We start from the raw sequence: 25526 nt of genomic DNA on the forward strand, positions 1-25526 counted from the left end.
TTTAAATGAAATGCCTTCTTTTTCGCGCACACAAATTAATTACCGCTCATCGATTAGCTGTCGGATATTTAATCCGTCAATGTGAATTTAATTTTGATGCATAAGAAGAAGAGTTTGAGGTCTTCCGTATCATGTAAAATACAAGAATATAACTGTCGATTAGTTGTTCATAATATTTTATGTACAGTATACCCGATGCTAAATTTATTTTCTTATAATGTCTCGGAAAGTTGAAGGGTTTCGGAAAGTAGAAGGACAATATTTTCCATTCTTTTTTTTTTTGTAGACTCTTGAAAGGTTGCATTGAATGAACGCCGATAAAACAAACCGCTACCCCAACTCCCAAGTACTTATAATTCCCAAGTGGAAAACTTTAACGAGTTTCCTGAATCGATGATTATTTTTCACTCATCGCTGCAGGTCGAACGTAAAACGGTAAATCTTCTGGACTCCGAAGACTCAAATCGCAATTATTATTGACCAAGAAAATTGGAAGAAGTTACGAATATTTTGTTTTGGCAATAATAACAAAAACATCGAAAGAGAAAGGGCAAAATATAGGTTTTAAGTTTTCCGTCAAAAATCTCAAATTTATGCATGACTCAAAAGAATTAAGAGCGCGCAGTCTGAACCTTATCAAAGACCGAAACACGCATTACCAAAAAAAAATGTTCGATTTTGAGTTGGTTGTTCGTGGTCTTTAAGGCCCAAAAACAAGTGATTAGATGCGTATTTATTTCTATAGAAAAATTCTGGACTCAGCAATTTTACCGGATGCTCCCTTCAACACGAGCTGTAATTTTGTTCTTGTATAAAAAATGAACTTACAGAAAGAAAAAAAAGCTTGATATTATACGAAGAAAGAGAAAGTGGAAAGAAAGTTGGAAGAAGAACGAAATTTTGTAAGTATGCGGAGCAAAACGAGAGTGAATCAAAAAATTTCACGATAAAACTTTTGTTTGTTTCGTTGAAAAATAAAAAAAAATTGACGGAATAATTGATTTATTCATTTTATTTTCTAAGTACGATTTTTCGACGAGAATAAAAATAAATCTGGCACGGTATTAATAACGATGGTAATAAATGACGGAGTTTGATAATTACCTAAACATTTGATAGAGATCTCGGATTTGAGATTTGGTAAGCTGCGTGAAGTAACTTTTGACAGCGTTTTTCGTCTGCGTACCGCGAGTCGGGTTTTTCCACTCCGGTTTTATGACGTGATCTAAGTGAGCGTGTTTTATCAGATAATTCTGATCGTCCTGCGAACAAAGAATATGTCTTGTAAACCATAAAAAATAGGAGGAAAAAAAAAACCACAACCCTTCGTCGTGACGTAAGTTTGAGGTGAAACGAAATCCGAAAATAATTTCAAAATTCCCAATTTCAACTCACGTGGAGTGTTTCGAACTTCGCTATTACGTCGAACCGCACTTGACACGGTGTGCAAAAATTGGCAATCGGTGTCCAGTGCATGTCCAACTCGTTGCCGGCTTTCCATTCGCACAAAAGCCATCTGACAAATTCTTCGAAGAGCGGATATCTTGGTCCTTGGCGACCGCCGCTTGCCGTCTGAAAAGAAAAATAAATAAATAAATAAATAAATAAATAAATAAATAAAAACACCGCCGAGTTATATCGGGACAATATCTTGAAACTTGAAAATCGACCGCGCATGCGCCAAATAATTCAATCTCATTGGTCGGCGAAATCTTCCCGCAGCGATGTTTTTGGGAGGAATGAGAGGAATTTTTTTTGTTGAGAAATTGAATGTTTGCATATATTTGATTTATTGTCAAAGATACGGAGAGTAAAATGAGAAGATGCGGAGGAAGAAAAAGGGAGGAAAGGTGAATTTAGATGTTGGACGAATGGACGCAGTGACGATACGAATGTAAATTTTTAAGTTATCGCGAATGCGAATATTCATTTTTAAATCTGTCGCCGTTTCTCTACGGCTAAAAATTGACAATTGACTGCAATAAGTTACACACGGCACACGTTAGCACCGATTGAATCTTATTTTGGAAATAGCCGAGCTGATCCGAAGCAAGCCGATTGTTTGTTTGATTATTTAACGAAAAATTGATAAAAGAAACAAAATAATTTCTAGATTAGAGTGTAATTCAAACGTGGAGACAAACATTTATGACAAAAGTTAAGTATCAAACCAATGTCTTTTGTCTTGTTTAATATTATTTTCATAATTTTTACAATCAAAGTATGAAGTATTTGTGACAATCAAATTCGCAATATATTCGCACGACTTTTGCAAATGCGAATGTCAAGAAACATACGAATATTCGTTAAATCGGCTAAATGGAAGATGACTTTAAAGACTAGTTGCAGTAGTAGAGGGAGCTTTTCTGCTGATGCGATACGGAAACCGAAGGCGGTGAGGCAATGATAAGAAGAGGATGCAGGATAGAAGGTAGCTGCAAGTGTGTGGGAAAAGAATCTAAGGTCCGGAGGACGTGGCATATACATGAATATATTAAATGTGTAGAATAAACGTGAAGGCAGAGGATGAAAATTGAATTTCGATCCATTCGAATGAACAGCGTGGCTCGTAATTTTGAGGGATGAAAAATCAGGTCAAGGAATAGTCGAGCTGCTTATAATTCCCCCTTTTGGATACTTGTGGTTGTCGTTGGTCTTGTTTTTGCATTAAAAAAAAAAAAAATTGAACACTAGATTCTGCAGCGGTGATCTTGTTATTATTATTTACGAGGTTGATTAGCCGTCGTTGCTGGTGGACCGACAATGAATCGTGTATATTAAGGCATGATCCCCTGCGAATCAAGTAATTCCACTCTTCTTCTACCCGGTGTGTGAAAAGAATGTCAATTAGGGACGGAGTTGTTTCGTAATTTCATTTTCACCCCTTTATAATTATCGATACACGGCACATTATGGTTTAAAAACCTGTTGTATACACCGCTTTTAATATATAAAACTTCCCCGAGTTTATTTTTTTTCCGTTTAAACAATATGGTCGAATTTTCCAGCGAACTTCGTCTCCCGTTTACTTTTTTATTCCTTAATTATGTTCCTCAGCGATTTTCGCCGAATAAGATTTTCGTAATTGACTGATCAACTCTCTTTTTCATTCTTTCGCAACGATTACAGCATCTTATCTCTAATATTTTTATGTAACTTTATCGTTTATTATAAACTTTTCAAAACAAGGATAAAATTTCGGTCGATAAATTACCGGACTTCACTACTGTTTCGAATAAATTCTATTATCGAATTTCGTTTCGATTCCGCTCATTGAAACGCACATCACAGAAAAATTTTAAAATTAGATTCTTGCGTTTTATAAATTCCGAAATCGTGTATTTTTTACCTAATTTCGATAAACCAATGCTTACATAATTTCGCTCGTTTATTAATCATCTACGATTTACGTAAAATGATTCCTTGAAAACAACTTTAAAAGTTTTTTTCTTCTGTTACTTTCCAAAGTATTAACGATTTTCTTACATGCGTATATATATATATTTTTTTTTTATATGCCTCAGAAACGCAAACGAATCCCGGCTTTCAGGCTTTATAACCCGACAGCTCCGTCGAGTGAGTTTAGTATGGTAATTGAGTTGAGACTGAAGGAAAAGTTTTCAAAGTGCAGGATCATCTCGGGCTCACAACGGCTCGATGGTCCCTTAAGTTTCCCGTCACTCGTAAACCGGGTAATTGAAAAGAGCCGAAACAAGGCTTGACTGTTACTTCGAGTTTCAGTTAAGCGGGGGCTTAATCACCCTCTGAAATTGACGACACATTCCTCCAGCTGATACGTAGTATTCCCATTACCTAAAACGCAAAACTACGTGCCGGAATAAAGTGTCTACCAAATTTTACTTAAATCGTAGCAACGGTTCAAAAACCATTTGCAATGCGAAGAGCTTAAAAAATCTTCACTTCGTATTTCCAAATTTCGAATCTCAAAATGAAGATACAACTAGCTATTTAAAATTGACGTGACAATCATCAAAGAATTGCGAAAAAGTGTTGATCTCTCCTTTAACCCCCCCCCCCTCCTCCGATTGTTAATCCAGTTTAATTATAAAAATTACTCACCTTCCGTCTGTAATGCGACAAAATGTGCACTCCAAGTTTGCTGTGATACGTGTTGGGCAGACTCTGTTCGAGCTTATCTCTGTAACCGCTCAAAAGTCTCTCGAACGGATGACGCACTATCAGGAAACTGACACTGTCGTTCAAATACGTCGCGAGTTCTTTTGCCGTTGGTCTCGGGTACCTTTGACGTGCCAATGTCAGCGGAACTGTCTTCGACGCCTTCAAAAACTGCGCGCTGTACCTGCAAAGTTCGTAAGATGAAGAATCATGGCGGTATATTCATTTTGCGAGATGAAATTTTCGACGGAATTTGATCAGGAATCTCCTTCTCTCTCGTTTCAATTCGAGTGAAATAACCAAACATCGGCAATTTTCAAACACATTGTACAGGAATTATCTTTCCTCATGATTTGAAAACTCTTAGTTGAAACGATAAAGAGAATTTTTTCTTAGCAAGCATCGGGAAATTCTAGGATATTTTATTCCAGTCCAATTGATTTCCTCGAATGCTTGTTCATCTTTGCGTCAGGTACCAAGCATGACCAGCTTTTCAACGGTCATCAAACAATACTCAACATCATCAGCGACCTTCAATGGTCGAAAATGATTTCGAGGCAAATTTGAAGACGTGTTGGATTAAAAAGCATCACTACATTTTCATCGTGACCATTCAGCTGCAGCTGAGACTTCCAGAGCAACGTTCATCAATGGTCTCAAAATTTCCAACTGCCCAAAGGTCTGATCCCTCCGAATACCAGTTCTCAGTCCTAATCGAGTAAACTACTTGGACAATGACCGAACCGACAAACATCGTTATCGGTACAATACACAAGTGAATTGTGATCAGCAAACTCAGTTCACACGTACAGTGTACCATCCATGACATCTTTCTAGGTGTTACGTAAGCTTCCATCAAAGCGATGACAAAAGGTGCAGAATATACAAAAGGGACATGGCGGGGTTCGACGACATGAGAGCACTTCCGTTTGTCCCCGAAAGCCTTCCCTCCTTCAAGAAGGTGCGCCGCTATTGTCGTTCGAGGGATGACGTACTGCTCGAGCTTTCGCGTTACAGGTATTTACACGAATGCTGTATCGCATCTTTGTCGGCGTGGTTATCGATAATCAACATCTCTTGGCACGAGATCACCTTACCCTGCAAGTAGGTTGAAGTTGTACATCCACGAGGTTGAGGCCGCCTTGAAGATGTTGCACCAGATGAGGTGATGCTGCCTGTTAACGAGGAACTCCCAGGCGTTCGGCTTGTGGAGCGAGTCGTTTCCAGGTTTGTCCAAACCCTCCTCCGCGCACTTTTCCGCCAGGAAATTACGCCTGTCGGCTAGTCGATACTCCGTTTCCACCAACCTTTCCTCCTCCATTATACGCTCCTCGATGGTCCTCGCCTCCTCCTTGAAAATTGGGAAAATCAGAGGTTAGGCATGAGTGGCGGAATCAAATTAGGGAGACCAACTCGGCATCTGACTATGAAAGTAAAACAAGGATCAAAAGTTACGTCTACGGTTTTTGCACCGATGACGGTGAACCCTGACGAAACAATGTTCGTGTTGTGCAATGGCAGTGATTCAGGTTGGGATCAAATTTGACAGGATGGAAAAAAGCCCCATATTTCATGTTTTCTTCTTCTCATTTCCGATATGATAATCATTGACTTTGATTAACCCTTTGACTTTTTTTTGAATCGGTTATTCAAGGTTTATATTCAATTTTTGAGGTATCGGTATCATTTTTTTTTTGCGTAATTGAGGTTCTGAGATGTCAATGTTTATGTTTTAAGAGGAATTATGATGAGTCCGCGAATATAGCGAGCGCTATAAATAAATAAAGTCTTGTAAATGTTTCTTTTTACAGAATAAATGTAATTGTGGAAAGGTTATAGGGACTAGAAAAGTGGAACTCGGTAATCTTGGGTTTTTAGGGTCGTTAAAAACGAACACGACGTCAAAATTTCAAAATTCGAAATAGCGAATCCAACATAGTGGACGGAAAATGTAAAAATTGATTCGGTTAGCTTCAAATTTGTTACTCGGGGGTTTTCGGGGTCGCTAAAAACGAATCTCACGTCGTATGGTGCTCTGAAAATATAAAAATTAATCCAAGTGGTTCATATTACATCAGCCATTTTGAATTTCGATAATTTCTCAGATTTGACCCGATTTTTTAAATCAGTGATCTCGAGAACCCTTATTTACCCAGTTTCAAAGAATTTGACTGCAGGGAAAAATGAATGCTGTTGCAAAGGGTTGATTAGTTGATTCTAGTACCTCTATTCATTATATACCCAGCTGAATATCGAAAAGAAGTACTCAAACAAATATTGATCATTTTATAAACTACGTGTTAATTTTTCTTGACTTGTATTGTCAGCTCTATGATTAAAAAAAAAAATTGGTCTCCTATTTTTTCAACTTTTTCCTTCACGCACAAAAAAAAAAAAAAAGTATAAAAAATTACCATCGCGATCATTTTGACTTTTAGCGTGTATCCAACATCGCGGTAACGTTCATGACCTAAATTTGCCGAGGCATAGGGCACTCGCATTATAAAACGTGTATACAGTGTATTATGAAACGGAGGTAAATAGCTGCCCTCAAATTTCTTGCAAATCAATCACCATTACGCCTTCGTGTCAAGATTGTTATGCGCGGTTGCGTAACCTACCGTAAGATGCTGCATTGCGCTTTCAGGAGAAAAGGAAAGAAAGAATGAGAGTGGGAGAGTGGAGAGAGAGAGAGAGAGAGAGAGAGAGAGAGAGAGAGAGAGAGAGAGAGAGAGAGAGAGAGAGAGAGAGAGAGAGAGAGAGAGAGAGAGAGAGAGAGAGAGAGAGAGAGAGAGGGGCGCCTCTGTCGCCTTGCAGCATTGTCGGGGTTTCCAGGTTGCGTAACTGCATTGATAAAATTGGCCCTGATGTAGAAGGTCAAAGCCTGTCGGACTTCGCTAGGGTAGGTTGACGATAATTCGTTGAACGCCGGAATTTCTTTCACCGCGAACGTCGTTTACGAAATATATAGAAGTCGCAAAATTGTGCAGAAAGTAGGAAGAGAAAAAATTTAAAAAAAAAATTAAAAAAAAAAAAAAAAAAACCACCACCTTATTATTGTTGCAAAGAATTTTATGTACTTTTTGTAAAGAATTAAACCCTTGCTAAATCTCGCGAAAGCTTCCGAGATTCCCGGAGTCCGTATAGCACAATCCGTGAAAACTTTTCTCTCAACGTCGAGGGTAAAATAAACGTGAAAGCCAATTCCTCTGCGCATTTTACAGGAACGGCTCTTGGGTATATATATATAAACCTGGACGTTATTTAAAATTTATCCGGGGATTTTCGCGTCTTCGCGTATAAACTCTAATCGGTATAAAAATGTCAGAAAATGTTGCTGTTGACACGGCAGCGATTCGTTGTAAAAAAAAAAAAAAAGTTACCGTCGATTTTACGACAAAGTTCAATTTAATACAAATATTTTGGATAATTTTCGCGCGAGCGAATGATTCAATATTATTTTCTGATGTCGGCATGATTTTTGAAAAATAAAAATAACTAACGTACTACTCGAGATGTGAAATTTTTGTTTTATTGGCTTTGGCTGATTTGTGCCGATGTTGAAAATTTCTCATCAGGTTCAGACAGCTGTGAAAATCCGGCCGAAACAGTTCTAAGTAACATTTTCTGTTCATATTTGATTAATTTTTCACACTGTGGTAATTTTTTTTTTAATCTATATTTTTTCAAGCCCCTTAAGGACGATTTTCTTCGTCGAATATTTACGCGTTCTATAGAAAGAAAGAGTTGAAAAATATATTTTGTAACAAAAGCATTTCCAAACGATTGTTATTATTTTCGAGTTGTTCAATCTTATAAGAATCTGATTATACCCAATATTTTCAAACATCGTCGTCCATTCTCCATATTAAAAAAACCTTTATTGTCAAGTTCGAAGATTGTAAAAGGTATAAAAAAAAAAAAAAAACAACATTGATACACGTCAGTACAAATTTGTTATCATATCTGTTCGAACTAAATTAAAAAAAAAATTCATCCCCAGATTTTATCACTCACCCGAATCGGAAATTAATCACCGTATTAATTAACTTGATAGCGCCGACAATCATTTATTAATTATAATATATTACAAGCTGCACAGACGTTTTTTTCGCCTATTCGTGTGCGTTTATCATTAGTCTAAAAGCTGCTAATGATTGCCTCGGACCCCTTTCACCCCCTCGATTCTCACCCTTATTCCGTATCCTCTTGAGGCACCGGAAATGCTGGGCCAAGATAACGCCGCGGCTAAAATTGGAGCTAAAGGTCAGTTTGCCCAATTTAGACGCTCTATGGCGCCTCTCTGGTGTCTCTGGCGCCTTCATCATACCACCGTATAACCCTGATATTTTCAACCATTTATACCTATTCGCTTACGGAAAATTTCTCATTCATTTAAACCATGAATAATGAATACTCTTTCAATATCAATGATATCGCGTCAATTCCAATGGTTCACTTGGCACAAATGAGAAATATCTTTCTATCATTACTGCAAAGTTTATTTACGATTCCATATATATATATATGCATAATAATAGGTGCCTATATATACAATATATTAATCAAATTTATTTATAGAATGCATTTGCGTTTCATTTCCATTGCTTAAAAGTTTGTTTATCAATTTATTTTCCCTCGACGTTGCAATAATATCAGAATAAATTTCCGAATCTTCTCTCTTGGTCCCTGAAAAATGTACTCTCGGGCTTTCTCGTTATTTTAATTCGCTTCCCGTCAGGCTTCAGAGGGGAAGAATTCGCAAAGTAAACACACGGCGAATATTATACTCACGTATACACATACATACAAGTTTATTAGCTCGTTTCGTCTGCCGTTTACACATGAAACTGAAATCTGGTCTCGCAATTTTTTTCCCTCGAAAAGAAATACACATAATACACAAACCACAGTCTACAGACAGCGACCATGCACCGTGAATCTTCATCATCCGCTCCCATTTATTATTACTATTATTACTCTCGGAATATCGATAAATTTTAAAACGTTTTACACAGCTGTCGATACTGCAGCGTTTTTTTTTTTATTTTGTTTTATTTTTTTGATCTTTACATCATGATTTGTTTCGATAGTAATCGGTGTGCTTGACGCGTGTTTTTTTATGAAGCAAGTGTTAAATAATATGTAATACATGCACGTTGTTCATCTCTTACGTCAAGATTATCATCAGCCTCGCAACGAGCGACAAAGACTATTGGACGACAATTGCTCTCAGCCACACCAGTTACATCCGCATGCGAGGGGTCATCATTACATTAATCACTCATCACTTTTTACGCAGAACAGATTTCAACATTGCCCAAAGTTTCGAAATATATCGTATGATTTCAAAGATTTCAATAGATGTCGTCAAAGAATTTCGTAAGACTCGAATTAATGTCGAAGATATTAAAGATTTTCATAAGACTTCGATAGATTGCGAGGGATTTCATAAAACTTGAATGGTTTTCGATAGATTTTCAAAATATTTCGTATTACGTAAGCATTTCAAGGATTTTATGTGATTTCAAAATCTCTTGACGATTTTAGCACATGATTTTACAAAGATTTTCATGAATACAAACGTTCTCACAACATTTCACAAGATTTCATACAAAACTTGACAATAAATTTCCCCGGAAATACCCAAAAAGATGTAACAGGATTTCATGTGATTTTTAGGACATCAAAATTCAAGATTTCTTATGATTGTACAATATTTTGTTAGATTTCTTAATATATCATTAAAATTTGAGTAATTTCCGATGATTGTACAAGATTCTTGTGAGATTTCAAACTAGTTTCAAAACTCATAACGTAAATACATAGATTTTCACCGTTGATGCGAGAGAGGAATAAAAACAAAAGGAAAAACGGTGAAAAGCCAAGAAGATTAGCAACGGTAAGGTGGAAAAGCATCGCATACATATACATATGTATATATATAGGTATACAAGGGGATGAAAACAAAAAATCATAGAAAACCGCGATGAAAAATTCTTCGTCAGGGAATTTCGACCGTGCAAAAGTTTTTCCAACAAGCGCAGCTGCAAGTATTGCGGACACGTTTTAATCAAGGTGCCGCTGGTTCGGTGCATGGCATGCAGATGTAAGGTATCTCGTACATGGTGCACGGGTATCTAAGAATATTGCAAGGTTCGGATATCTAGCGGAAAATCTCTCCTGCTTCCTCTTCGAGTGCGAGAGAAAGACAAAGAGGAAGGGGGAGAAAAGAGAGAGAGAGAGAGAGAGAGGGGGGGGAAGAGAGTGGCGGTTTCCGTTTATTGATTCCGCGGGGCCGCAGAGTCTCTGTATATACGCGACGTGGGACACGCCACTGCATAGGAAAGGATATCAAGCGGTGGTATGTTCGTCGACGACGACGATTACGTAAACCGTTGAAATTTTACTTTCGTGCTTTTTGGTCTGCTCGCGTGTCGTCGGGCGAAAGAGGAAGGGAGAAAGAGAGAGAGAGAGAAGGGAAAGAAAATGCCCAGAGGGGGTCGCTGAAGAGGGAGAAACGAGAAAACGAGAAACATCGATCATTTTATTGGCTCGCGAAGGCTTTTTCTCGTATAAAGTATGCCTTATATATATACAATTTTTTTCTTTTTTTTTTCGTCATCCCCGGAACGTTTCCCAGTTTGAGTTTTACCCTTCTTAAAATCTTCTTATCGTTATTACAACGTAATTTTACACCGTTGCGATTTAGAGAGTAAGAATTTTTCGACATTATTTAACACCGTTACGGTGTATAGAATATCAAATTTCCACCAGCGTTCGTTTCAAAGCGTCGAATTTTACGGGGTGGAAATTGGATGGTGGCAAGAATGCGGAAAGATCAGAAAATATATATATATATATATATATATATATATATAAGGGTCACATTATAGAATCTTTTCAAAGACGTGAATATAATATATTTCATAGTATCCCAAAGTTTGGCAAGTCATAATATATATCGGCAAACAAAAACGAAGCCAAAAAAATCTCTCGCCGTTCAAGACGGAAAAGAATGATTGAAATCGTGAATTTGAACAGCGGGAGCTCTACTGGATCGCAAAGAAAAGGCTGTGGAACCACCGAAGCTGCATTGCGTTTGAAATTTTGCCAAGACCCGGTGCCTCGGACTATATATATATATATATATATATATTATATAAGGCAAAAGTTGAAAGAGATGACAATCATGGAGTCAGGGTGGCCTCCGGCTAGCTAAGTGTACTGAGTTTGACCTTGGAACTCTAATTAAGAATGCGCGTGGCGTAAAGTCGAGTAAAAAATGTTAAGAAACAACTGTTTGAATGGTGCACCTTGAGATAAAATATCAATAACAACGTCCCTATCGTCCGAAAAATTCTCAAGCCAGAAAATGGTAAAACAATGTAATTTCTCTGTTCGTGAAATTGTTAATACAACCAAGCTGTTCACAGTTGAAATTCAGTAGCTCAAAATCTTTTCCTGTATTAATGTAACTTTTCTAATTATGATGTAACTGAAATAGTTTTAGTGTGACTTTTTGTATCACGTTTGTGTTTGATCACGTTTTACACCCGGTCGTATGTCGAATCCTTCCGCTTCCGGTGCTCTTAACATGACGCACCCAGTTGATGTTCAATCCATTTTGCCACTCTAATATAACTCCGCTTTAATCTTGGTCGGTGATTTTGGTAATCGGTAAAAACTACGCACCTGGAAATCTTATCGGTTGATTCAGCGATGGCTTATATTTGAATTGCGATAGCGAGGAAGTGAGCTCACGGATAAATAACCGATCGTTAAATTATATCTAAAATCTACAGCGAAACGATAAGGCAATTTCAACGACCACAGCTGTTCAGTTGGGGGATCGAGAAGCATTCGGTAACGAGAGGAAACGTCGAAATTTGGCAGATTGAGCCTCTCACTGTGCATGTTGCGAGCTTTTTTGCGAGATCAAGCTTCAATCGTCAAAGGCGTCTTACGGATGTTGAGTAAATAATGCTTTTTATTTACCGGCTGAGCAGGAGTCGATAAGCAATCAGAGTTCTGGATACAGATTCCGTTACCGACACTTAGCCAAGAGACTAACCTTTTTCTAAAATATTCGAGGGTGGGAAATATCCTCGTTTTGTCTGACGTTATCGATCATAGGATCATTCCGTTGCTTTACTTTACGGGCAATTTGCTCTGCCTTGCCATAGTTTCAATCCTCTTTGGACAAAATCCCTCGGAATTGCTCTCTGCCCTATCATAGTTTCAACCCTCATCAAGCAAAATCCCGGAATTGCATTAGCGACACTCGTACGTCATCGAGTAAGATCGAGGGATTTTGCTCGAAGAAGTTTGAAACTATGGTGAGGCAAATTACCAGTAAGGTAGAACAACGAAATGATCTGACGGCTAATAAATTAAGCTAGAGTGGCGATATCCCACCTTCCAACATCCTAGAAAAAAGGTTCGTGTCTTGGCTTAGTGTCGGTAACGAAATCTATCTCCAGAACTGTCACTGCGTATCTACTAGCAGGTCTCAAACGGTTGATTTAGGGATTCGAGACGCCTCGACAATTTTTTATCGTCAACTGACCGACAACTGAATATTACAACGAATCATCGTAACAATATAATTTCAATTCGCCAGTCGATGCAAGGGAGTTTTAAATCTCATACCTCGTTACGATCAAGTTGGTTTTTGATATGGTATTTAAATTTTTGCACCTTCTACGTGCAAATTTCTAGAAAATCAGAATAAATGGTCGTATGTGCAAAATAAGAAAAGCCAAAATTTGCGATAGTTGAAAGAAAATTAAAAATCGATTGCACGAGTTTTTGGAACGATTTTTTTTCGTCTCAAGCCGAACATTTGAGCCGATTTGACCATGCGACGAGATTATATAGTACATTGTGTATTGTATCTAAAGCAGAATTGAAAATTTAAGAATAATCAGGTTGAGCGATGCATTAAACGTTTCTCGCGTCGAGAAGATCGTTAAAGAAAATTGAATACAGCGGTAATGGCAGAAGATGAAAGAGATCGAGCGACGTCGAGCGCTTTTCATTCTGTCCTATAAAAAAATGTATAATTGCATTTATAAGACGACGGGGAATTTAAGGAAAAGCTCGTAAACCAAGCTTTTGTGTACAGCGCCTTGTATATATATATATATATATATATACACTTGAAAAACGAGACGTTTCGAGATTGGCTTGTGTTAATCCCAACAAACAACTTCGCGCAATTATTATTCAAAATTATGTAAATAAAGCATAAACAACTTTTTGTCTCGTTTCATTATCATGGTGCTTCAGCGTCTCGACACCAAAAACTAAGACATCCACGCAAAGCCATTAATTGTATTTTCTAAAAAAACTTCGTTACAACTTTGTGCGTAGAATTATAGTATAAAACGTGCAGAGTTGTTGAAAGTTACTAAAAATATTCCTCAACGAAGATTAATTAAATGGTGTCCAGTCAATGTAATCAGATTTCTTTTCAATTATTACAACTGCAATAACAATTCATTTGAAAACTATAAAATATTGTTAAATTAATCAAAGTAATTATGAATTTCTTCGCAAAAATATGAATTATTTGAAACATATTGTGGAGTTATTAATGTAAGAAAAATTACTAACTTGATTCAAGCAATTTGACTTTGTCTCAAGTCCTACATCGATCTTAATTAGGAAAAATTGCCAGTCGGCGAATTAGCTCGAAGTAATTTGAATCGACCCACAAGTCCTCTGATGATCAGGATTTCCGAAGACGAATTAGACCCATCGGGCCAATAACTTTGTAGGTTGGTTAATTAACGAAACGTTGGATGTACGAAACGTACAGTACAATCAAAGAGTTTTTAAGGCAGAAATATGATACAACGATGGTTTGAAAGTGCAACTGAAGTTCTTGGAGTCGAATTTAATTGAAACAATATTTCCTGAGAATAGAAAAAGTTTAAAAACACCATAAATTTCAGCTACAAATGCCGGATTTTGCCAAATCTGATTTTATAAATTTGTAGAAAATTCATTCACGAACAAAATAATCGATACTCGATAAAAATCGGTCAAACGATGCTGTTTCTTTAAATTTAGAGATGACTCGATAATGGGATCTCTTCAAAGTCGTCAATAATTATACCATTCCAATTGAAATTTACCGTTCTGTTAATTAACTTATCTATTTTTTTGTCAACAGACTATTTCTTCGACAAAACTTAAACTCGGTTAACTTCAGTTTCGTACCTTCAAACCTTCGTTACACGATAATAATTCTGTCCTTGCACATCTTTGACTGGACTGTACCTTCCCTACATCCTTAATCCATCAGAGGGCCGAAGTTTGCAGCCTCGTTTCAACCTCAAACGCGTATAAATTCTTCCATACCATATCGATTATCGTTAGCTACACGACGGTTGCACATAGAATAATTGTTCATCGCATACCCATGATAATGTATACGTTATAGATGTACAGAGACTCGGTGAAAATGTTTCGTGCGTTCATTGATCGTCGGTTGCATCGGTGCATCGAAGGCACTTCAAATATGCCGCAGCCCTGAATGCATTCGTCGTCGTTCGGCGCTCTTTGACTTTACAGTTTTTCAACTTTGTTCTCCGACCGAATGAATTATTATTGTTTTTGCCATTATTAATACTATCATTATTGTTATTGTTATTGTTACTATTATTATTAGCGCTCTACAAATTTTACCATTCAAGTTCTTCGTTAAAAACATTATAAAATGCAACGATTATTATTCGGCCCAACGATCGCGAAGATGAAGATGCTGATTTATTCGTGTATCGCTGGATGTGATATTTGCATAATCGTAATAACAGTTTCGATAGCTACGTATTGATGAAAGTTTTATTTTTAAAACTTTTTGACAAACTGCGAATCTTCATGGAAGATTAAAATCTGTAATTTCACAGCCTTAGGAATTTTATCACAGATTATAATAATACGTTTTCAGGGAAAAAAAAACATCGTCATTGTTATTATCATCGATTTTATGTGATTTCCTGATATATTAACACGTGATACAGATAGGTGTACATTTTTTTTTTTTTTCTTCAAATTGTATAAAAAAAATTTGAAAATCATTACGCAACGAAATAAATTATATATAAATATATATTGAAATTAAATATAAAAATGATATGCAGAATAGAATTTCTTTGTATCATTAAACGTTTTTCAATTAAAAATCACTGGATTGTTAATCGAACAGCAACTTTTTTTTCTTCTTGAAACATACGAAATAATATAAATCCAAGAAGGCATAAAAAAAAAAAAAAATCGCTCGTAACACGAGACTTGGATTGATATATTTAAAATTTCACGCTAATCGGAAAAGTGTGCCCATAAATAAACTATTAAATCGATAAAACCGTTAAACAGTATCAAATAGAATTTCTAACAGAAATCTCTCACAATAACTGTAATGTAAAGTACAAAAACAACAAATCACAAACTTCAATGTGTATGAATTTGTGTTTAAAAATATCGAAAAAAAAAATAAAATTTCTTTTCTTCAATAATTCGAAATCTCATAATAACTATCAAATTTATCTACGACTATCGTTCTTGCATAATTATTTCTGTTATGTATCACACGTGTATATTACGCAGATATGTGTTATCGTTAATGCAGCCAGTTGTCGTTAAAGTTGTAGCCATATAATATATCCAGTATCACGTCTGCTCGCTGCAGGGTTGAAGATAATCATCATAGAACACGTAGGTGCTTTAAAACGCGCAAAAAGAACCTTCGCTCGTCGTCAGAGACTTTGGCCAACGTTCGCACGTAAATAAAACTAACGTTACAAAATGTGCACGAGAGGCGGTTTGTGCAAGAAAATTTTTACGCTCTGCAATCAGTGTGTATCGCGTTTCATGCTAATAAACTTACTCCCTGTTTTATGAATACTCATATATATATTATATATATATATATACGCTCAACACGCTGCATCCTGCATGTTGCACAACAATTATGCGATACGTCGATTTTAGGTACATGTATGTATATATTAGAGTGTTTCAGTATAAGAAAATTTTGATTTCGCTCGTACCCTGAAAAGCTTGTTTTGGACAAAAAATAAAAATAAAAAAACCATGAAAAGTTATTTTGGATCTTAAAAAGAGTATCCGTGGAGTACGAGCTCGATTTTTTTTTATGGAAAAGAGTCAGAAAATGGGATTGTGTAAAATGAAAATGTACCGAACGTTGTCAAGTTGAAAATCGTTCAATTGATTAAAGATAGAGAGGTTTCAGAAATAGTTTCAAAGCGAATTGAAATTAACGAGAAATATTGGACGACACTTCTTGCAAAAGAAGTGAGTCATTTTGTTACAAAGAAAAAAAAAAAAAAATCGTTTCTCCTCTTTGAGCTATTCGACTTGGAGTTCGATTTTTTTGACGTAGGTCCTGAGTTATGGATAACACACAAAAGCTTCAATGACATAGCGGAAAGAGGTGTCGCATTAGCGGAAGAGTTTAATTTACCGTTGACAAAGGATGAAGATCAGGCGCAATAAATTATTGCAAGCCGTGAAAAAGCACGACCGAACCAAAGGGGAGGTTAAAATCGACTTTGTCAGAAAATGAATACAATGTTATTTATTATAACAGAAATTATCGTTGCTCTCAGTCATATCCTCTATAATCCAACGTTTATCGCAGTCGAATTTTTTTTTTTTTTGGCCCGATAATAAGGAAAAATCGTCCAAACAGGTCAAATTAATCGATCGTTAACTATTTTTTACACAAAAATCGCATTTTGCGACTTTTTTCCATAACCAATCAAGCTGATATTCCGTGGAAACTTTTTTCAAGAAAAGATGAAAAAAAAAAAAAAAAAAAAAAACAGGCGCGACCGTTGAAACGACAGAAACACAAATTCAAAAAAATGTGAAAAATCAATTGAACGCGATCTTCCGCATAGCGTAGAACGCTCATATTTTTACAGAATCTTTCTTTTGATCTAAACAAATTTTTTACGGGTTGCCACAGTGGAAAATCGCAAGTTTTTTTTTCGGAAACACCCTAATATATATATATATATATATAACTACAAATTAACGATTCGTGATTACTTCTCCGACACATTACAAGACATACGTATGTATACAGGTATATTGTTTTCTTTTAATGCCAAAATGAAGTTTCTTATCTGACTACGAACGAGTTACTTTTCTTCTCTTTATTACCTGCTTTTAAACCTTCGGTATGGTTTATGTGATTGGATTTCATAATCATTTTATGCTCATAACCGTCAGCGGCAAATCGCAATTTATCGTAACTTTTATACCTCTGTGCTTGAATAGCCCATGAATTCTAAAGAACAGAGCCTAGAATAGTGTAAAATGTAAGAATACGAAGGACAATTCAGAGTGACATCAAAATTGTAATATACCGTATGTCGCAAGTACAAACGGAACGGGGTGACAAATTTTTTCCATCATACTGCACAATAGCAATATTTTTTTGCCTGGATTTGAATTTACAAATTTCAAGCTTGGATACGTTGCGCGGTATAATTCTCACTCAAATTTTCGCTCCGACACTCATTTTACGCCAAAAAAGAAAAAAAAAACAAAAAAAAAAAAAACGTGAACCATTCGTTTACAAAACATTAATTTCGAGTTCAGGCGTAACATTGAGTCCGTTAATTTTGCAAGCTTTTTCCTTACAATCTAGATGAATTGCAAAATGAATAAAAATATTCAGAATTCACAGTTCAATTGATATTTAGACCGATATATGTATAAATATGAAAAAAATTACGTGACGACATTTTTTTTTTTTCATTTTTGTATCACATCTCGTATACCTCTTATAATCTGTACATAAAAATATATCCATATAATATACCTAGCTACATATGACCTCTTAGTGGTACAATTATTTTCCAGATTATTACAAGACGTATACGAGACGTGAGAAAAAAAGTAAGATAATAAAAAAAAAAAAAAAAAATGTACTCTCGTAACTTTTTTTCATGCATGTTGGTACAAACTTATTTTCCGGCTCTGCGAATATGTGACACGGTGTCTTTCCCTGTTCTATTCTGTCCCCCTCCCGTTTCTCGCTGTCAGATATGAAATATGCATTCGTAGCACTTTACGTTTCGTTATGATACGCCGTGTGCACACCTATAGATATAACACGTGACGTGGGTAACCCGCGTGTCCGAAATGGAAGTATATATATATATATATATATATACATGTATATACTTGTATGAATATGTGTATATACACACATATATATATACGTGTCCATATAGGTATATAAATAAACGTATAACCGCGGAATATTGCACACGTTTTTGAAATATTAGCGTACCGAAGCTTGAAGTAATCATTTATGCAGTTATTTTTTCAACACGAGCGCTGAGTCGCATAATTCGCTCTTCGACTTTTGTAATTTCAGAAGAATTCTCCGACCCCGAATTATAAAGTGTACAATAATGTATTTTTTTGCGAAACTCGAACCAAGAACTTTTCCACTATTTCTCACTTATTAAATATTTTCAAATCTATACGCATCTAATATTTGTTGATTGGACACGAAGATTTTTAAGATATTTCTGCGAAATAAAAGATGTGTGAAAAAAAAAGTAGAAACCAAAACATCAAGTTAAATTCTATAAAGTGGCAAAGACGAAATGTAGCAATAATTTGACTGATTTTAAACTATGATATTCGAAGTAATCGTTACATTATTTTCCAGCGATAATTCAGCTCGAAATAAAAGAGTTGATGAAAAATTTGAATCCAACGACTGATCGTTATATTTTTTAGAAGTCTGTTGATTCTATTTTAAAAAGTTCGTTAGCAAGCGAGACCTTCCGATTTACGATAAACTTTTTTCCTCGATATTCGCCTTGAAATAAAACAATGAGTAGAAAGTAAATGGCGCTCGAGTCTATTATCAAATTTACAGTATACCTACTGCACACATGCAATGTGTTATTATATATTGTATAAATATACAACCATGTGACGTAAGTCACGTATCTGCAAGTGTTCTGAATATTAAATAAAGTCACGTACGTCGAACGCATTGTTCTACTTATATTAAGGATGTTTTTTAACGCCCCCGCGTATATTCTAAACCACGGCGGGCAAAACGCGTTGCCACGTACCGAAAATCGTTAACCGACAACGAAAAGTGAACAAATCCGAACCATTTTCCAACGTCCATCATCCTCACGCTGTTTCCCGAATTTTTATAAATTTTCAAATATCGGGGTAATCGCACGGATTCCGAAACGATGTGAGCAAAAATTTTTACACCGTTTCAAAATATGAGAGCAGCTGCGGATCGAAAGGGGAAAATTAAAAAAAAAAAGACAAAAATACAAATTACAACCGTTTCTCTGAACTTTTGCATACTGTATTCTTGTTTGTTCAACTTTGTTGTGAATTCGGATGAAACGGAAGGTTGTATGTGGCAACAACTTGAAATATTACGAATAATATCCTGCGAACAGAATTGCAAAACGAGCGAACGAAGCCGATCGTGCTGCGAGATTTATATCTCGGAGGCACGATTACGCGATGATAATTGTATCACAAGCAATCAATATTAAGGCAGACTTTGTTCAAATTACATCTACAAGAATATCGAACCAGATGTTCAGATATACGACGACCACTCGGCTCGAAAATTACTCTCCAGACACGCAATTTGCCACTCTTAATAGCAATTTGGCGTGCGCGTTGTTCCCCGATCCCTACAATTATTTAACCTTACTTTAATTCTTTTGTTTAACTGTCAACTTCGTACCGTGTTTGAATAATTAGTTTTTGATCTACACATACGTCACATCCACATGTGTACACCAGGTTGTCGCAGAAACCAAAAACGTTGTACGTTAGGTCGAAGATCGCGGTCGCATGATTTTTCACTTTTTCTACAAATTTTTTCGAATTTGCGAAGAAACACGTTGTAGCACTAAAATTATTATTCTATTCCTCGCATTTATATTCAATCCAAAGATCACGATCAGAACCTTTCTTTTAACCTGAACAAACGTTTTAGGGGATGCCATGGTGGAAAATTGCAAATTATTATTTTTTCAGAAACACTCCGATGTATATTTATATCGAACATATAATTAACCGTTTTCGGTTGGGTGTATTATTATTATTTTTATTTTATTTTTTTACTTTTCATTTTAAAGTTTACCAATTCAGTTGAAGGCAATTTTCATCGCAACGTGAATAATCATGACTAAAGATCAGTTAATCAGAATACACAAAAATTTTTATGGTGAGAAGAATTTAGATATTATTTTTAAAAAATCCGTTCGAACTTAGTTATTGATTTCAGTAAAAAATCGTTTTCAATATTATTTTTATTAATCTTGATGACACAGGTGAGCAAATATTGAAAATGTGAGAACAAATTTCTGTTCGATCGGCTTGAAAAGAAAATAAATATAAACCGTTTACCCGTCATCGGGCGTACCTAAATAAAGCTGCGAAAACCGAAACCTCGTTTTCTTTCCTTTTTTCTCCAACATTTTTTTAACTCTCATTTCACGTATTACTAACGAATTTGATTTTCGAATTTTCTTTTCTTTCTCTCTCCCGCTCTCGCTCTCTCTTTTCACCATCTTTCTGTCTTGGATGAATTTTTTTCGTACTTTACATTTTTCCGGCAACTATTGCGATTATAAATCGACGTTGGTGAAACAATAAATTGATGCCAAGGCCTTGTTTGAGTAGGAAAAAAAACAAAAAAAAAAAAAAAAAAAACAAGCAGCAAAACTTAGCAAACTAAACAAAAAGATTTAATATTACAACAACCAGCAAAGCTACGGAGTTTAACGCTAAATAGTCAATTCGAAACACATTTCCTTACGATTTGTGAAATATTCTCTATACGTGCTGATTTTCGCAAAAATTTTCTAGTCACCGCAGAAGAAATAACATTTTTCTCGGCTTTCTTCACAACCGTCGTTACGCGCAAGTAGTAAAAACAAACAATGCACCTGCTCGGCTCAAACCAAAGAAATTAAGTGCAGCGATTAGCTATCGCGGGTTTACTCTCAAGACTTACCGCACAGATATTTACACTCGTAAATGAAATATTAGCTCAAGGCTGCGTTACTTGCGCAGTTTAAACGTGAAGATTTTCACTCACCTCTGCTACAGCGGGCTGGGATATTTCGTTGGAATTTTCAGGGTTCGATAACGCCAGGATAAGCAAAGCCAAGACCCCCGCAAAGAGGATGGCGCGGCGTGCACCCGCCAAAACATTACGCCTCGTCATCTTGTCGCCTCGTTGAGAATACCTCCTGTACTCATACCGAACTGAAAATCACGAGGGGTGGAAAAAATGAGTGGTTAATTTGGCTGAACTTGACGTGAAAGCGGTCTGAGAACATTCAAGTGGGAGCCCACGAAACTTTTTTACTTTTCTACATTTTGCCGTTCAAATAACTCGAAAACCGTGGGAGTGTTGAAATTTAAACTCTGGTCAATTCAGAGATGAAAAAAACTGCGTTGATCGAAACCAAAATCATGAAAATCCGTCGATCTACTCTCCAGATATGATCGGTTTCTTTTTTTTTTTTTCTTTATTTTTTGTTCTCAATAGAATAACTTAAAAAATGTTAAATCAATCATACGTAAAATCTGATCAGTTCTATGTTAAAAAGAAAAGCTTCCAGATCGAGACGAAAATCATCAAAATCCTTTGATCCACTTTCCAGATATCATCGTTTTTTTTTTCTTCATTTGTTGTTCTTAATTACAATGACTTCAAAACTATTACGCTAATCAGATCCAAAATCTGTGATTAGTTCCAAGTTAAGTAAAGCCGCGTATATTGAGATCAAAATCGTGTAAATCCGTTCATTTGTTGTTCAAATATCGCCAGACGTAAATTAAACATGTTCGTCTCTCGGTCTGGGAGCGCTATTTTGTTATAAAAATATGAAACAGATTTTGACTTTGTGTATTCGTATCGCATTTTAATTTTTGCTATTTATGGAGAAAACAACCATAAAGCAGGCAAAGAACTGAATAACAGGGAATTCGAAATTTCACGATACAATTATCAGACCTTTTACATTCTTACCTTCAAAGTTCCGTTTTCTCGACGTCCTGATGGACCTACAGCAACACCGTGCTCATATTCAAGATTTATATCGTGCCAGTTTATTAAAAAAATCCCTTCGCTTAGACTGTATTTTATTATGTTTGTTTAACACAACTTTTGTCCACTTATATTCACTGACAGACAAAAAATTATCTCTATAAAAGTCAGAGAAGAGGGATATAAAGAAGTAGAGCAAATATATGAGAATTTGACATTTGTATGATTTTTTTTTTCTTTTTTTTTATTCTTACGAATCTCAACAACAACCGATGTTCTTATTGCAGGGATAATTCGTCGACCGTATAACGGAAGGAACTAATCGAGACTCGTGATATCAGAAATATCCAAGCTTTCGATCGCGGCGTTATAAGATTGTACACGCGATCTTAAATTCGCCTGTTTAATCTCTCATTGATACCTTATCTGACCAATTCTTCCGCATGCTTTTCTCTCACGATCGATAATGCAACAAACAATTCCAGATGTGGGTGATAATATTCCGATAACTCGATTATACTTATATATTTCGGAAATTAATTAGGCTGATATCGGATTGTTTAATGCGATCAGGGGACGGAATAAATACCCGTTCGCATTACTGATTTGCCATTCGCTGCATGGTGGTGAATAGAATTTACCTTCCGAATTTGAGAATAACGAAACGTGATGTAATAAATAATACAATATAAGAAATAATTACGATATTCGAGAAATTCGAACGTCGGTTATTTTAATTGTACGTTTAGTCGGTTAACACACAAAACCGAAAAAGTTGTGAGTTTTGAATTTTTCGGGTTAAAGTAAAAGGCGTGTTCTAATTTAGTGATTCGATTTTCGAAGCGGCTGTACGAATTTCATTTTATCGTTAAAATTGGTCGAACTTTCGAGACGAAATTACAAACCTACGTATGAATTTTTGATCCGACCTTCTGGCGCGTAAAAAATAGACTGCGCGTGTGAGTTGGAATTGACGTTTAATGTTTTTTCTCTCTCTCTCCTTTTTTCAACCCACCATGCGATAAACCAACTCTGTAAACGAATCGAGGCAAGTCGAAGCAGCTGTGTCGACGTCTATATATGCTGTTCCGGAATCGACATAGACATTGCATACCTCTACATACGATTCAATAAAGTAAGGATTCATTCTACGATAAATTAATTCACACGTTACGTCATCTCTCGAAATTGTTTTTCAACCTAGAATAATAATTTCTTTTTCCGTTTGAGATTAATACATGTACAAAAGCGGGAACAGATCGATCAATGACACGTTCGTATCGGTTAAGACGAAGTCGCGGACATATCTGACTATTCGAAAACGTTTATCAAAGCCGTATAATTGTGTCGTAGCAACAATTGCCATTGGAAACAAAGACACCGTATTTATAGTTGAAAACTTTTATCTCCAAAATTTCACACAGAGTTGAAACAATTTATTCTCTGTATACATCGCTCGAATGTGTGATCAGGTGATTGTGACATGTGTGCTGCTCATAATTAATCGACCGGAATTGAAACAAACAGCCGGTTTTAATACTTGTAGGAGGTCATTCACGTACGTTGCGTATAAATACGGGTCTTTTAATTTCACGCACAGCGATGAGCGACTGTCGCCGCTTCCTCAAGGCTTCAACAACCGGACGGTTTATACGTGCGTGCAAAACGCCTCTGTTTTTCGTAAAATTTTTATTGCCTTATCGCACCTGAACACGGAATCCAAACTCCGATCCGATATCCGAACACCTGATTACATAATCTGGTTGCCGCTTGTTACGCGTAATTTGGTTCTCGATTTTAGCGCTGTATATTGTTCTGTATATTTCACAATAATTATACACTTTTGTCCGCTGACAACGAGTGACATGGGCGCGAAGCTGCGAATCTAGGCCATTTCGTGCAAGCATGACAAACGTTAATCGTCATTTATTATCAGCCCGAATTTTCTTCTCATTTTAATCCAAAAAGTTCAATCGATAATTTTGAAAATAAATCTCAAACATACCGTGTTTACAGATGACCGTAATTTTTCTAATCCATTCCACAAAGTTGAAACAATCGTTTTCTTCCACTCGTTTTAACGTTTTCGCAAATATTTGTTATCAATCATTCGCTTTTATTTATTCGCGATTTTTCCCTAGTGGAAAGGATAATTGACCGACACTCGAGTAAAAATTAATATTCCTCTCGATTGTATTCTACGACAAAGATGAAAATTATGCGGAAATTTGAGTCCGACATAAGTTTAAAATTTATCGCTCTGCGGATCTGCGGAATTATTAACGGTGTGAAAAATCAGCCGTTTTTCGGCACCGGAAACAAAACGGCAAGATTATTTATGCGGGTGCGTGATTTCGGAAAAAATACCGAGTAGACAATTTTTTCTTGAGGGTTGGTCGTGGTTTGAGCAACTCTAACGGATTGACACAGTGCGGGTGTGTTTTTTTTTTTTTTCTTTTTTTTTTTATACACAAAATATACTGTACCGTATATATGCACAAACCGTTACATAAATATCGGTTTATTATCAGCAGCACGCGAGTTTCGATGACCATTTCAGATTCCGCGCGTATGTGTTTTACACATATGTTACACGTATGTACATAGAAGGATATTCGAAAATTGACGACCGTCCGGTGTCAGTTTATCTTTGGCATCATGCTGTAATAACTGTCAAACAAATCAACCGTTCCACTCTCTCGAACGCTGTTACAGTTATATCGTTAGCTGGTTCGAACTATGTTGACACTGACAATTAAACTAGGAAACAAAATTCAGAAAGACAGTTCAGTCGAGGTGAAGATAATTAGGCGTACCAAAAGTCGTTCGTATTAGTAAAACATATCTCCGCTCGCAAGTGAAATTCTCTTTAATTTATCAAGTGAATATTCGATATTTTGCTAAACACGAGTGTACAATAAATGTTTGATATTCATATTTGCATCGACAGCGGAGATCGAGTTTGTCATTCGACGAGGCTGAAGTTGGTAACGTTGACTGAACGATGCGATCAGGAGAAAAATTTTTGGCGATTTTGGGATAACTTTCAAGGAGTTGGCTTATCGGAATCGGTTTATATTTTGTTTACGATGGTTTACCGAATTCCGGAAAGCCACAAATGTGCGAATTACCGATTTCCTTTCCCAAACATGCATCGTTACAGTAACGTTACTAAATTCACCCTCATGCCATTCGATGAAGTATCTTGTAGTCGTCAAAGACGATCTTGATTTCCGCACCCCGTTTTGTCGATACTCTTCTCCCTTCGTCGATGTCACGATTATAATTC

At 36.1% G+C, this 25526-nt stretch overlaps 2 protein-coding genes across 10 annotated transcripts in view; one reads left to right on the forward strand and one right to left on the reverse strand.

Annotated features, from left to right (window-relative positions):
• The window catches only part of LOC124218468 (uncharacterized), a 42657-nt gene that overhangs the window by 5428 nt on the left and 11703 nt on the right, over nt 1-25526 (forward strand). The gene's annotated exons all lie outside the window — the stretch shown is intronic.
• The window catches only part of LOC124219461 (carbohydrate sulfotransferase 11), a 35267-nt gene that overhangs the window by 1674 nt on the left and 8067 nt on the right, over nt 1-25526 (reverse strand). For 5 of the 8 annotated variants that reach the window (XM_046629214.2, XM_046628363.2, XM_069133310.1 and 2 more), the window contains exons 2-7: nt 22220-22395; nt 21281-21450; nt 5235-5488; nt 4081-4321; nt 1396-1572; nt 1105-1262 (exon numbers count right to left, since the gene is read on the reverse strand). In XM_046629214.2, the coding sequence (XP_046485170.1) occupies nt 1105-1262; nt 1396-1572; nt 4081-4321; nt 5235-5488; nt 21281-21409 (959 nt within the window). In that variant the 5' untranslated portion in view covers nt 21410-21450; nt 22220-22395. The remainder of the gene's footprint in view (nt 1-1104; nt 1263-1395; nt 1573-4080; nt 4322-5234; nt 5489-21280; nt 21451-22219; nt 22396-25526) is intronic. The other 3 variants (XM_046630086.2, XM_046630912.2, XM_069133311.1) reach the window with 3 other exon arrangements.

This window comes from Neodiprion pinetum, chromosome 1 (genome assembly GCF_021155775.2).
Source record: "Neodiprion pinetum isolate iyNeoPine1 chromosome 1, iyNeoPine1.2, whole genome shotgun sequence".
In the NCBI taxonomy this organism is placed as follows: domain Eukaryota; kingdom Metazoa; phylum Arthropoda; class Insecta; order Hymenoptera; family Diprionidae; genus Neodiprion; species Neodiprion pinetum.